At 39.8% G+C, this 13,697-nt stretch overlaps 1 protein-coding gene across 1 annotated transcript in view; it reads left to right on the top strand.

The window, feature by feature from the left end:
* The window catches only part of LOC137643131 (carboxypeptidase D-like), a 589,663-nt gene that overhangs the window by 438,113 nt on the left and 137,853 nt on the right, over nt 1–13,697 (top strand). Inside the window, exon 18 of the mRNA XM_068375981.1 lies at nt 10,694–10,893. Coding sequence (XP_068232082.1) covers nt 10,694–10,893 — 200 coding nt within the window. The remainder of the gene's footprint in view (nt 1–10,693; nt 10,894–13,697) is intronic.

Raw genomic sequence — 13,697 nt, 5'->3', positions numbered from 1 at the left:
GGTTAAAGGCTGGTGACTGGGCTACCAGCTGTTGAGGCACCACCTGGAAAGTGGTTTGTGGTTGAGCAACCTCTTGGGGCACCGTGGTCATAGTGACGGTGGGATGTTGCACAGGTCGAGAAGGTAGGCTTGGCTTCTTCGTCTTCCTCTTAGGTTGGGGACCAGCATCAGGGGAAGATTTTCTCTTGGAAGAGATGCCCCACTTTTGGAGAAGATTCCTATTCTCCGTGGCGACTTTGGCAACTACCTCTTGGACTACTTCCTTTGGGAAGAGGTCCTTGCCCCAGATACAGGAAGTGATCAACTTCCTGGGCTCGTGTTTGACTGTTGCATTGGCAAACACAAACTCCCTGCAGGCCGTCCTGGCCTTCACAAAAGCATACAAGTCCTTCACTAGGGTGGCCATGTGCATCTTGGCCAGGACTGTGTACATGTCTGGGGTGCTAGTAACGCCTGCTCACATCTCCATGCAGTTTTGGAGGGAAAGAGAGGCGGCTAGTCTCTCCTTAGTCTCCTGTTCTCTTCTCAGGAGAAAGTCCGACAACTTCAGGAGGTTCTCACTGAACTGCTGTCCTGCGATGTCCGCGTCGAGCTTCGATACTGAGAAGGTTAGGTGGACCTTGTTCCAATCCTTCTCGTCCGTGGGCAAGGCCAGAGACAATGGCATACACTCTTCTAGCGTAGGACATGGTTTGCCTGCATCAGTTGCCTTGAGCACACTGTGGAGAGCTTTCGGCGAGAAGGGGAAAGCTCTTGATGAAGGAGCATGAAAAGTAGGGTGCTTCTTGCTCAGCACAGAAACTTTGGAGTTGGTATATCCTGCCTTCTTCAGGCTACTCATCAAGAGAGCCTGTGCCTTATCGTGGTCGAAGACCATGACTTCCTTGGGTTCCGTCTCTTCCTTAGACACCGGCTCACTCTTCAGCCGGATGAAACATTCCGGGTAAGCCGAAAGGTTTGGCCAGAATTGGATGTCGTCCAGGGGAATGGCCCCCATCTTCTCCAAAATGTAGAGTTTCCCATTCATCATGGGCATGAACTCTGCTTACCTCCAGGGATTGGTTTCGGAGCATGGTGGCAGGTCAAACACATTGGGTCGCTTTTATGACCCACGAGAAAACTATACGGGTTGCTTCACGGAATTCCTTCCGCATATCTACGTTTTCCTTCCGTAGAGAGTCTACAAGTTGTGTGATCTGGGGCACAACTGTTTGGCCCAGGGGGTCCAGTGGAGGGGTTGGAGCCGAAGAAGGTGACGGCACAGGCTGGAATGCCGACACAGACAGAAGAGGGTCTTCCGCTTCTGTCGACTCAAGATCTTCGTCTTCTCCAGGTGGGTGGGCCACTTCTTCATCAGGATCCTCTTGAAGGAGATCCTTTTCGGTGTCCGAGGACACTTCTGACATTTTCTCCTGATGGATGTCCATGCCTTGTAAAGCCTCGTTGATATCGGCGTCTATTGCAAGCTGTACGCAAGGAGGTCATGGTCGTGGCTGAGGTACGACGGCATCAGCTGTTGCCTTCGGGAACAGCAGGCTTCTCATCATCTCCTTTGGTAGGTACGGTCCCGGAGAGTTCTTTTGGAACCCTCGTACCCACTTCCTAAGCGTGTCCCTTGCCATATCCCTCGACTCCGTTGTCTTGGGATTGCCGAAACCCTCGGTCATCAAGGCCGAACAGACGTTGCAATCCTTGGGATCCCAATATCTCAAGGTTTCAGTTGCGATGGAGCAGGGGGCATGAGACCTGCAGGTGGAGTGACCACAAAAGTTTTTACTCTTTTGGTTGTAGTAGATCACCTCACACTTCACCTTGGCTTCCTCCTGTAAAGAAAGAGAAAAGGTGACATGGGTATAGGGTAATTCATCACTCTGATAAATTATGTTCATGCATAAAATTAGCACTTACTGTTATATTATAGCTTAGGATAGTAAGCTAGAAATAAAATAGGAAACACATATCTGTGTCTCCTGTCCAGGCAATTGCTGTGACCTTCCTCAATATTAGTATTTAGAATTTCCTTATTAGGGAAAACTAGGGTGGAAGAGCTCTACACTCTAGAACTAAAGTTAGTGTATACTAGCACTAACCGTTCCATAATGGAATATTAATATTGTAGGGAAAGAATATTAAGTTCTGATGGCCTATGGCTCATCAGAATATTGAAGGAATACTTCACTTCAACGTTATAAGTAGTCTCAACAATGGACTGTGAAAGGACACACAGAATATGTTGGAAAAAATATACTACTGTATATTATATACTATAGTTTTCTAACTGAAGTATGTACTATACTGCAGAAATACTGGCTACTGTATAATCTTATACTGTAGTTCTGCCGGTCTGCTGCCGGCTAGGCTAGTACCTGATGGCACTAGCTGACAGAGAGAGAGAAAGCATGGAGAGAAGGGCTATCGTATTATTATAGTTTAGTACAATAACTAGGGTTGTAGTGACTACTGTCCCTACTGCCTTCTTCCAGAATGAGGATTCCAATGGAAGGGGAGGAATATAATCATTCTAGCTTCCATCCAGCCACAGAATATGTTGCCGGCTACTCTGCCAGTTCCAGGGTTTATGGATGGCAGTCAGTCCAAGAGAGTACTGAAGAACACTCACAGTTATAAGGGTCTCCCACAGGCAGCCGTCATGGCCGGCGCAACCTTTCCCGGAGCCTTGCGTCTGTTAAGGGAATATCGAAGCTGCAATCAAGCTGCCTTTGTAGGAGCCCGACCGGCATCGCAATCCACCAGTAAGCGGGAGATTGTAGAATACCGGCCAAAGATGTTGTGACGGCTAGGCCACCACTAAAGGACAGAAGGGGAAGGGAAAATGGTTTTATATGTTGTGTCGAAAGAAGGCGACATGTCTGCCTCCCCCTATCGGTTACAAATACAGAAACATAGTTTCTATACCGGCGCCATCTTGGGCGGCAGAGGAATAACGATTCCTCAGCCTAAGACTTTGCCGGCTATAAGACATGTCATCTAGACCACAAGGGAGAAGGTGGCGGCAATGGTACTACCTCTTTCGGTTGTGGACTAGGGAAACCGGGCTTCCAATGCCTGCAACTGTGAACCGACAGAGGACTAGTCCCCCTTCAGTAGAGTTGCAGACAACAAGACTGAATACTGTCGTAATTTAAAGCCGGGATACTCACTGGCAAAGAGGGGATACAGATACACTAGCCTAGTCAAGCTGGAGTACACTACTCCTATGGCAAGACCAAGATAGGGTTGTCGCCTAATGGCGACACTCAGATGAAAGGTAGGGTTTACCCATAAATCTCTAAAAGAGACGAGTATCGAATTATATAAGTAATTCTAGGAGATATGCTATCTCCTACTGAATTAATAAAACGATGCAAGAAGGTAAACGGGGATAATGTACGGAAGTATACTAAAACGCATTAGGCTAGCCTAACGCGAGTCGAGATCTCGGCTACGCTACGTCGCCGAGACCCTATTGTATACGATCGAAACATTTCACAGAAGAGGAAATATACGTGCATGATCTTAGCTATAATTTTTAAGCTAAATACCGGGAACGTCATGCTACTGACTAAATAAAGCATTTATGGCGTACGACAGCATCCCAAAATGGCACCTCTGGTGACTGGCTATGCTCCGATAAACACATCTAAATTATTCTAATTTAACTGTGAGAAGGGAGCTAAAAATTATCATGATCCGAAAATTCCACCCACGAAAATTTCCCCCTCGAAAATTCCACCCACCAAATTCCACCCACGAAAATTTTACCTATGTAAAATTCCACCCACGAAAATTTCACCTATGTAAAATTCCACCCACGAAAGTTCCACCAATATTTTCTATATTTTTTATTTTCTTTCATTTATTTAATCATTAGACCAAATGAAACTTTGTTTATTTCATATCAATAACTGAAGGTTTAAATGTTAACAACTTTTTTTACTATATACACACACACACACACACATATATATATATATATATATATATATATATATATATATATATATATATATATATATATATATATATATATATATATATATATGTATGTATATATTGTGGGTGATTATTTTAAACAACTATCTTCATTAAACAATCACCATCCTACAGACTAGTATTGAAACAGTTGTTTGTTTATTTTAAAGAACTATCTTCGTTAAACAATCACTATCCTATAGGCTATTCTTGAAACAGTTGTTTGTTTATTTTAAAGAACTATCTTCGTTAAACAATCACTATCCTACAGGCTATTGTTGAAACAGTTGTTTGTTTATATTAAAGAAATGTATTTCCTTTTTGGCATATTTACAGAAGCCTTTTCCTGTTGGTATATTTACCCAAGCATTTTTTACTTTGGTATATTTAGAATGGCCTTAAGGTGTATCTTAAGTGTAAAGAAAAAGAAAAAATTGTATGACGAGGAAAACTCTGTGTACGAGAAGCACCGTGATAATCCTGCAAAAACTAAAACATGCTGGCGATGCGAACTATTTTATCAAGGCTGCAAGGCGCGTATTCACACGCCTTGTAATTGTAATGAGCCTACATTGCTGTATAGTTTGGGTAAGCATAGTCATCCCGCTTCGCAAGGAGCTGTTGTTGCACGAGTTGCTGTGAGTGAAATGCGTGATGCGATTCGTGGTGGAAGTGGATCATCGAGCAGAAATATAATAGCAAGTGCCACTCGGTCGCTAGACGAAAATGCGAAATCCCAACTACAAAATGTACGCAACCTTTCTCGTAATATTCAGAACTGGAGACGAACTACTGTAGGAATTCCTGCTCTTCCGACATCTCGCACAGGATATGAAATTCCAGATTCTTATAAATATCTTCCTGATGGATCACTTTTCTTAGCGTATGATAGTGGTGTAGAGGACTCGGACGGTATCTTAATATTTGCAACGGAAGCGGGATTAGATGATATATCTACAAATAACATATGGTTTTGTGACGGAACTTTGAAAGCTTCTCCCAATCTCTGGACCCAGCTATTCACGATCCATTTCTTCTTGAAAGGAAGGTCTTTCCCTCGCGTTTTTGCACTGTTGCCAAATAAACAAGAGGCTACCTACAGGAGACTTTTTTTAGCTATCTTTGAATTGCGTCCAAACAGTCAACCAAGCCAATGCATCATGGATTTTGAATCATCAATTCACAATGCTTTAACCTCAGTGTTCGTAAGTGCTGATATTTCAGGATGTTTATTTCATTTAGGTCAGTCCTGTTGGCGTAAAATTTGTGAAATAGGTAAAAAGGTTCAGTATAATACTGACCCTTCGTTTGCATTGAAAGTAAAATGCTTCAATGCTTTAGCTTTTTTACCCATCCACGATGTTGTTGATGGATTTGAACTTCTCTCTGATGATGAAGATCTACCAACAGAATTTATTACTTATTTTGAGCAGACCTATATTGGTGTCCAACGTGGAAGAGGTGAATGGAGACAGAGAGTTGAACCTCTTTTCCCTATCAAAATGTGGAATGTACATGAGCGTACTCTAAATAACGTATCGAGGACAAACAATCATGTGGAAGGTTTAAGTAGTGCTTTAAGAACGTCGTTAACAAGTATCCATCCAAATTTATGGACACTTTGCTCATCACTCCTAAAAGAGGAAGCTCTAACCCAAACTAAAATTATTCATTTAAGACGAGGAGACGAGGCTCAGAAAAGAAAGAAATATAAGTCTATAAATGAGAGACTTATAAATCTTGTAGAAAATTATGAGCCATCATGCATATTAGAATTTCTAAAAGGTATAGCACATAACTTGCATGGTTAAATAAATTTAATTTCTTTTGTTTGAATTTTAATTTTGCTTATGTTTTAAAAATTGTTTGTGTTTCCTTTCCCATATGAATAATAGTAATTTCAACCTCACTTTCAATGGATACAATCAATAAATATTATATAATGTTTTAAAAATTTGTCTGTGTTTCCTTTCCCATAGTATTATAGTCATTTCAACCTCACTTTTATGATTAAACATACATGAAAGACAAGAAGTAGAAATTCTTTGTGGGTGGAATTTCCGTGGGTGGAACTTGACGTGGGTGAAATTTTTGTGGGTGGAATTTGGTGGGAGGAATGTTCGTGGGTGGAATTTACATAGCACCACTATGTACGCTGTAATAATTCCATATTATGCAGTCCATTAGAATCCATGCACAACACTGAGAAGCTAGTTTAATCACTCTACCAGCAGCCATAAGAAAGTGTTTGATCTCCTCCAATTGTTTAAGGAAGCTGCAACTTTCCTAGGATCATGACCCGATGGCATACTATCTGGGTCAGCCCTTCTGATGAAATAGGTGAGTTTTGGACTTCATTTGTTTCAAAGAGAGATTAGATCCTGTTGTTTCCCCTTTAAGAAGTTGTTCGCCTTTAAATGCTACACTTTTTGAAAGGTAAGCTTTAAGGCATTTTACATGGCAAAGAGAAGGATCTTCCTTTAGAGGAACAATCTTCCAAGGCCCCCAACGTTTCGTGGGGAGGTCATTTTTAGCCAGGGATGCAGGATCTGGGTGTAAATTAACTTCTCCCGACTCTGAGAATTCAATGTGGCCATCTTCCTTGATAGTGCCACAATCTTGTTGACTCTAGCACCAGGAGCCATAGATCGATTTTTGAGTAAGATCCCTCAAAGAAGCGGAATAGTTATCTATTGAGGAGGCTAAGTACAAGACTTTATCCAAAGACCGTGAGATGTTTTTGTGGGGAGCATTTGGTTTTAGTTTACCACAAGCCTTAGAGATCATATTGAACAGTTCGCTGTTGAGTTCTATAACGAAAGCATAAGTGATAGTTCTGGTTAGGGCTGATTTACATGAGAAAATAGTTGTGGAGGCCAGACCCTGTTCATGGAGTGTGATAAAGACATGCTTGAGGGATGATTTTTCTGCTAGTGCAGCTGGGAGAGGGAAAGAGTTAGGTTCTGTGCAAGGGAGGGTTTTGAGGTAATATGAAACCAAATGGTGTAAAAATCTCCTGTCTACTGCATGGGTAGTGTATCAAGAAGATGTAAGAATAGTTATAACAGCAAATGTCATTTTTAACAAGACAGCAAAAAGTTTAGTAACTTTCCGCAATAAGGATACCATAAGGACGAAGTCTGCGTTAGCCCTTTTGATAAGGGATCGTAGGAAGAATAACAGTGCACTGAATATCAACACATATTGTATGCAAGAACCCCAGGTTGCCCGAGGGCAAGTTTGCAGATAGCGGTGATGACGACCCAAAACCAAGACCGTCTATGACATCTACCAAACCGACCAAATACCCTGCCAAGGACTGGTTTGATAAATTGTGAAGGAGATTCAACTTTTAAGTGTGTCCTTGCTTGTAGAAGCTACCTTTGCTGACAAACCTGCCATTTAGGAGTATGTTAACCAAATGTTCAAGTACTGTACATCGTCAAGGAAGGTAAATATTGGCATGAGCAAGTTTTCAATATGGATGAGACTGGTCTCTTTGTAAATGGATGCCAATGCAGACTTCTATCATGAAGGAGGAGGCAAGTGCCCCTGGATTCAAGGCCGACAAAGATTTCATATTTATAATGTGTGGAGAGGTTGTGGATTTTATGATAAAGCTAGTCCTTGTTTAGAAGTTCAAAAACCCAAGGCCCTCAAAAACAACTTTGATCCTGCTGCCAGAGTATTGGAGGTACAACCAAAAGGCATGGATAACAAAAGCATTGACATCAGATAAGGATCCATGGGAAGGAGAGGAAGTTGCCCTATTACGAGAATCCCTCTCAATTCTAAAAAAAAAATGACAGTGAATGGCCATTGATTGGGACCCGTCGATGATCTGTGGGTCACAGTTCAGAAATGCAATTAATGTTGTCATGGAAATCTATAAAAAAAAAAAATCCTTATGCAGAACATAAGAAAAGGCAGTATGAGCAACTGCCAATCACCATATTCCTCACCAGCAGCAGAAACAGAAGTTACTACACTGGGTGACGACGACAAAGAGATTGCACCACCTGATGAAGAACCTGCTGAAGTGGTGTTTTCAAAAAACCAGTAATACAATTTTTGTCTCTGCTGTACATATACCTCATCATTGTTCTCATCCACATTTTCATTACTGACCAGCTAATCATCATCAATCAAGTTTTAATATGTATCTGCCCTGGTGATTGCTTCGACTTTAATTTTTTTTTTTTTTACATGGAAGGATGTCTACAGGAATATTAAGTTTTAGTTTAAAAAATCTGTGAATGTAGAAAGGGTTTATAAAGATAATAAAAATCTGAAGAATATGAAAAAAATATACCTTAGAGTATTGTATTTGGGGGTGGGGGAGGCAAGAACCAAACATCCATGATATTGGAGGAATTTCTGTTTAGATATCTGCAAGTATCTTAATTGCACCATGCAAATGTTTTTCCATAATGTATCAAAATGAAGCTGGTTCAAGTGTGTACACTAGCAGCAGAGTGTGTCAAAGAAAAGGGGTTGGGGTAGGCTTATTGGAAAAAAATTGATATTCAAATATATATGTACAGACTGCCCTCGCTTTTCACGAGGGTTAGATAACAGAGACAGGCGCGAAAAGCGAGATTCCATGAATTTTTCTACCGTAGGGTGTGTTAACTCATAACCTACTAAGTCACTGACCATTACCTACCTGCGGTTGACTAACACATCAGGTAACCCACTGTACTGTCCTACATTCTTTTCATGTGCTTTCTATCATGGCGTTTTAGCTATTACTAATTTTCAGATGTAATTGTACATTATTGATGCAACTTCAGCACAAAGCAAGACAACTCGTAAAGTGAAGATCATCACTAGGACTCATAAAACTAGTCGCCACCACACCACACTTTGTACAAGTTTCAACAAAGCACTTGTTTTTATCTAACAACACTCAATGATACTAAAGAGTAAAAGAAGTCACTAATAGTTGATGGTTGAAATGCACCTGAAATTGAAAAATAAAGTAAAAAAGGGTTCCAATGAAGAATAATTATCTTTTTAAAAGTGATGAGTTTTAGAATAGATAATGTCTGATTAGACTTGGTGTGAGATGACAAAATTGAATGCCAGGTTTCATTTACAGTAAAATACTGTAAATATACAATTAGTAGTTTTTTCAATGAATTTATGAAGATTTTTCCTGCCAAAAGTGAAAAAATAAAAAAGAATTGATAGAACAGTAAATGTTTACAAAGTCTTATCGTAAATAACTTTCTCTCCCTCCATCACGTAACTAACTCTCTCCATCAATCCATACCTGGAGAAAGGCTCTCTCTCTCTCTCTCTCTCTCTCTCTCTCTCTCTCTCTCTCTCTCTCTCTCTCTCTCTCTCTCTCTCTCTCTCTCAGTATAAATCCTTGTTACATGTATGTAAATTAATACCTTCTCTTTTCATCGTTTTTATCTACATTATTTTCAGATTATTTCTTTTCAACAATATTGAATTCCTCCCTGCATAATAAATCAATACAAGCATTTAGTTTAAGTAGTAAATAGAATGAATAAGAAAACACATTATAAAGTCTAAATTATACGTAGAATTTATATTCTACATCAAAATAAAATTCTCTATGTAATAACACTGACATGTTAAAGCTGGGACATGCTGGCATTCAAGCAATACAGAAAGTATCAGTTTGCTTCATAAAGAAATGTGTTTCCTATAACTCTCTTATTTTTTAACAGAAAATTTTATTTTTTATTAAAAATAAATCTCTAAAAAAAGCATGTGACAAGAATAAGAAATATGTCCCTCCATAAATTTCAGTCCTCTGCAATTTTTTCAGTGTTAAATTGTCGTCAGAAGGGCGGGAAAAAGCTCATAGCCATTGACAGCTGTGAGTGATTTTTTAGAGGGGGGAAGATAGGGTAAAAATTAATTTTCTGTTTACTTAAAGTGCTTAACATCACTATAGCATATAGTAACAAAACTTTAGATAATTGTAATTTGAACACATTTCATTTCATCATGAGACAGCAATTTTAAGAAAGTATTTCTAAAAATTGTAAATTTTATTCAATTGATAAGGAAGTTACTGATAATTGTATATAATTCTAATTTCCCTATTTTCCGTCACTGTAATAAATCTTCGAACAAAAAATATTAAAGCATACACAATTAAGTGAAAGGCTGATTTCAAAATGTGTACATTCTTTTCACAGAGAGAGAGAGAGAGAGAGAGAGAGAGAGAGAGAGAGAGAGAGAGAGAGAGAGAGAGAGAGAGATCTTCTCTTTTAACTGTAATGCAGAATCCTATTTTTTGTCCGCATTATATATTACATATATATCAAATACCTAAACATATGTGTGAACTTCTTTTAATAATTTTTATTATACAAAGTCTTTATCATTGAATAGTTTACATGTGTTAGCTATAAAGTTGGGTTGTACTGCTTTGCATGGTTGATTTGAAATCGTCAGCAGGCGAGAGTAATTATCGTTATACCACGAGTATATGATTTTCTATTTAATATGTTATACGGTTTTCTGTATCATGAATAATAGAATCCGCAAAGAGCGACCCTGCAAATAAAGAGGGCCAAATGTATATAAGCTGGTATATATTGTGTTTTTAAACAATGAATGAATTATAATTGTACTAATGAAGGAGTTTGATGTTTCAACTATAATACTGTTATAGGTCCTATAACTCATAAGAATTAACATTTTGTTTTCTAGATTTAATGTATGATTTCTTTTACAGTTACTTGTTGTCTCGATATGGCCATGATGCAGCTGTAGACAAAATTTTACAAAATGCTATAATTCACATAGTGCCAACCCTCAATCCAGATAGTACTGCAGAAGTGTCAAAATCCAACAAGAAAGTCCCAGTTTGCAAGACAGAAATTAACAGCAAGAATAAAAATGAGGTGGAAATAGATGAAAACTTTGTCATAGATGGTGAGTTTTCATCTGTTTTTTGTCAAGATATTAAACTTTGATAATAATTAAGACAGTGATCTTATGAATATTTTTGTGCTCTGATTTTATATTAACTTCCCTAAAACAAGAAACTTGTGAGAACCATATAATGAATTGAGTACATACATATCAAATCAATCTCAGTGATGCAGCTACCATTTTCAGTAGGATGAAATCTTTATAGGTTATATTGCATATTTTAGTCCGAATAATTCACCTTGCTCTTGACCTGTTTTTACTTGCAAAAGATTTCTTGGTTGCACATTTTATAGGTACCCTGATGACCTTTCCAAAATATATTCCTTGTTGATTCATTATCCTAATCTATTTATTTGTAGGAAATTGTATGACATTCCCAACTGGTACTGCATTATTAGTTTATCATTTATCATTATTATTAACATTTAACATTTTTTTCATTTTTTTCAATTTCCTCTTCATCAAGGAATGGCAGATTACTGTTTACAGAAGTAAAAAAAAGAAAATTGATTGTAGTACCCCTCTTTACATAAGATCCGACTTTACGCTGTTTATTCTTAAATATTATGTAAGTGCAAAAGTGAAATTTGCCTTATACCATTTTATGGACCTCTATGTCAATCTGTACATCACACAATAGTGGAACCTCTACATACGAACGTATCTACATCGGAATTTTCCAACATCCGAAGTAAAATTCGAGCAATTTTTTTACTCTACACCCGAATTTTATTTTGACACACAAAGTAAGAAATTTTCGTCGTACCGGTTGTATCCGAATTTTTCGACACGCGAAGTACAATTCAAACGCGTTCCTACTCTACACCCGAATTTTTTTTTGACACCCTAAGTAAACAATACCCGTACGCATAGATGGTACTCATAGCGCCAGATGTATTTTTTATTTCTGCCGATAGAAGGCAGCACTTCGACCTCGGAGGGACCCTCAATTAGCGTGGCTTGGGTCATTCCTCTGTTCTCGTCGGCTTCGTGTGGTTGTGTCCTGTGCGTTCTGCTATTAACTGTTTTAATCGTGATTTTTTACGTTCATCCTTTTACGGTATTTTACGTAAAGCATGGGTCCTAAAAGGCTTAGTTTTGCAAGTGGTAGTGGTAGTGGTAGTGGTGAGAAAAGGATGAAGGAAATGCTTTCTTTAGAAGTAAAGCAAGAAATTATTCGAAAGCATGAGTGAACTTGCAAAAGAATATGGCCGAAATATGTCGACGATCTCGACAATCTTGAAACAGAAAGAAGCCATTAAAGCAGTGAAACCTTCTAAGGGGATCACCATCATTTCAAAACGTCGTACCCCTATCATAGAAGAGATGGAACGACTTCTGCTAATCTGGATCAAGGACAGAGAGATTGTTGGCGACACCATCAACGAAACTATCATCTGCGAGAAGGCGCACGCCATCTTCACGGACTTAGGAGGAGAGCTCTGGGGGTGATGCTGGGGAGAGTTCAACCGAACCTTCCTCAGACGATTTCAAGGCATCTCGTGGCTGGTTTGAGAAATTTAAGAAACGGGCCGGGATTCATTCAGTTGTTCGCCACGGAGAGGCTGCTAGTGCGGACACAAAGGCTGCAGCTGACTTTGTGAAGAGCTTTGAAAGGATCGTGCAGGAAGAAGGCTATGTAGAGCAGCAGGTGTTTAATTGTGATGAAACCAGGCTGTTTTGGAAGAAGATGCCCAGTCGAACCTACATCACCGCCGAAGAGAAGAAATTGCCTGGGCATAAGCCAATGAAGGATCGGTTGACTCTTGCCCCATGTGCCAACGCTAGCGGGGACTTTAAAGTCAATCCCTTACTGGTTTACCATTCTGAGAACCCTAGGGCCTTTAAGGCACAGAATGTGGATAAGGACCAGCTTCATGTTTTCTGGCGATCCAACTCGAAGGCCTGAGTCACTAGGCAGTTCTTTGTCCAATGGGTTAACCAAGTTTTTGGTCCTTCTGTGAAGAAGTATCTTCATGAGCAGAAATTGCCTTTAAAGTGCCTGCTATGCCTTGACAATGCACACACACACACACACACACACACACACACACACACACACACACACACACACACACACACACACACACACCCCAGACTTGAAGATGATATCTTCGAAGAATTCAAGTTCATAAAGGTGCTGTATCTTCCACCGAATACCACCTCTATCCTCTATCCTCCAGCCCATGGACCAGCAAGTCATCTCGAATTTCAAGAAGCTCTACACCAAGCACCTATTCAAGCAGTGCTTTAATGTCACGCAAAGCACAAACTTAACTTTGCGTGAATTTTGGAAAAGCCACTTTAACATCGTGCACTGCTTGAAGATCATAGATCAGGCTTTGGTGGGAGTAACTCGACGGACACTGAATTCTGCCTGGAAGAAGCTGTGGCCTGATGCAGTTTCTCTCTGAGATTTCGAGGGTTTTGACCCCGAACCTGATCCCGTGGTGGGTGCAGCGGAAGACATAGAAGAAATCGTCTCCCTTGGCAAGTCCATGGGTCTGGAGGTCGACGCAGATGACATCACGGAACTCGTCTCCGAACATCACGACAAACTTACCACAGAGGAGCTCAAGGAACTCCATGCTATGTCTGAGCACATGAGTGATGACGAGGAAGGGATCGAGGAGGTAGAACATGTGTTAGGTTCGGCGCAAATAAAAGAGATGTTAGGAAAATATCAAGACGTGGTCGACTTCATCGACAAATACCATCCAAAAAAATTGCAGGTTTGTTGTGTAGTTGCGCAGTTCGATGATGTTTGCCTAACTCTTTTTTGAAACATTCTGAAAAGGCGTACC

Source organism: Palaemon carinicauda, chromosome 6 (assembly GCF_036898095.1).
Source record: "Palaemon carinicauda isolate YSFRI2023 chromosome 6, ASM3689809v2, whole genome shotgun sequence".
NCBI classification, from domain to species: domain Eukaryota; kingdom Metazoa; phylum Arthropoda; class Malacostraca; order Decapoda; family Palaemonidae; genus Palaemon; species Palaemon carinicauda.
Note: the sequence above shows the minus strand (reverse complement) of the source record. Positions and strands in the feature narration are given on the sequence as shown.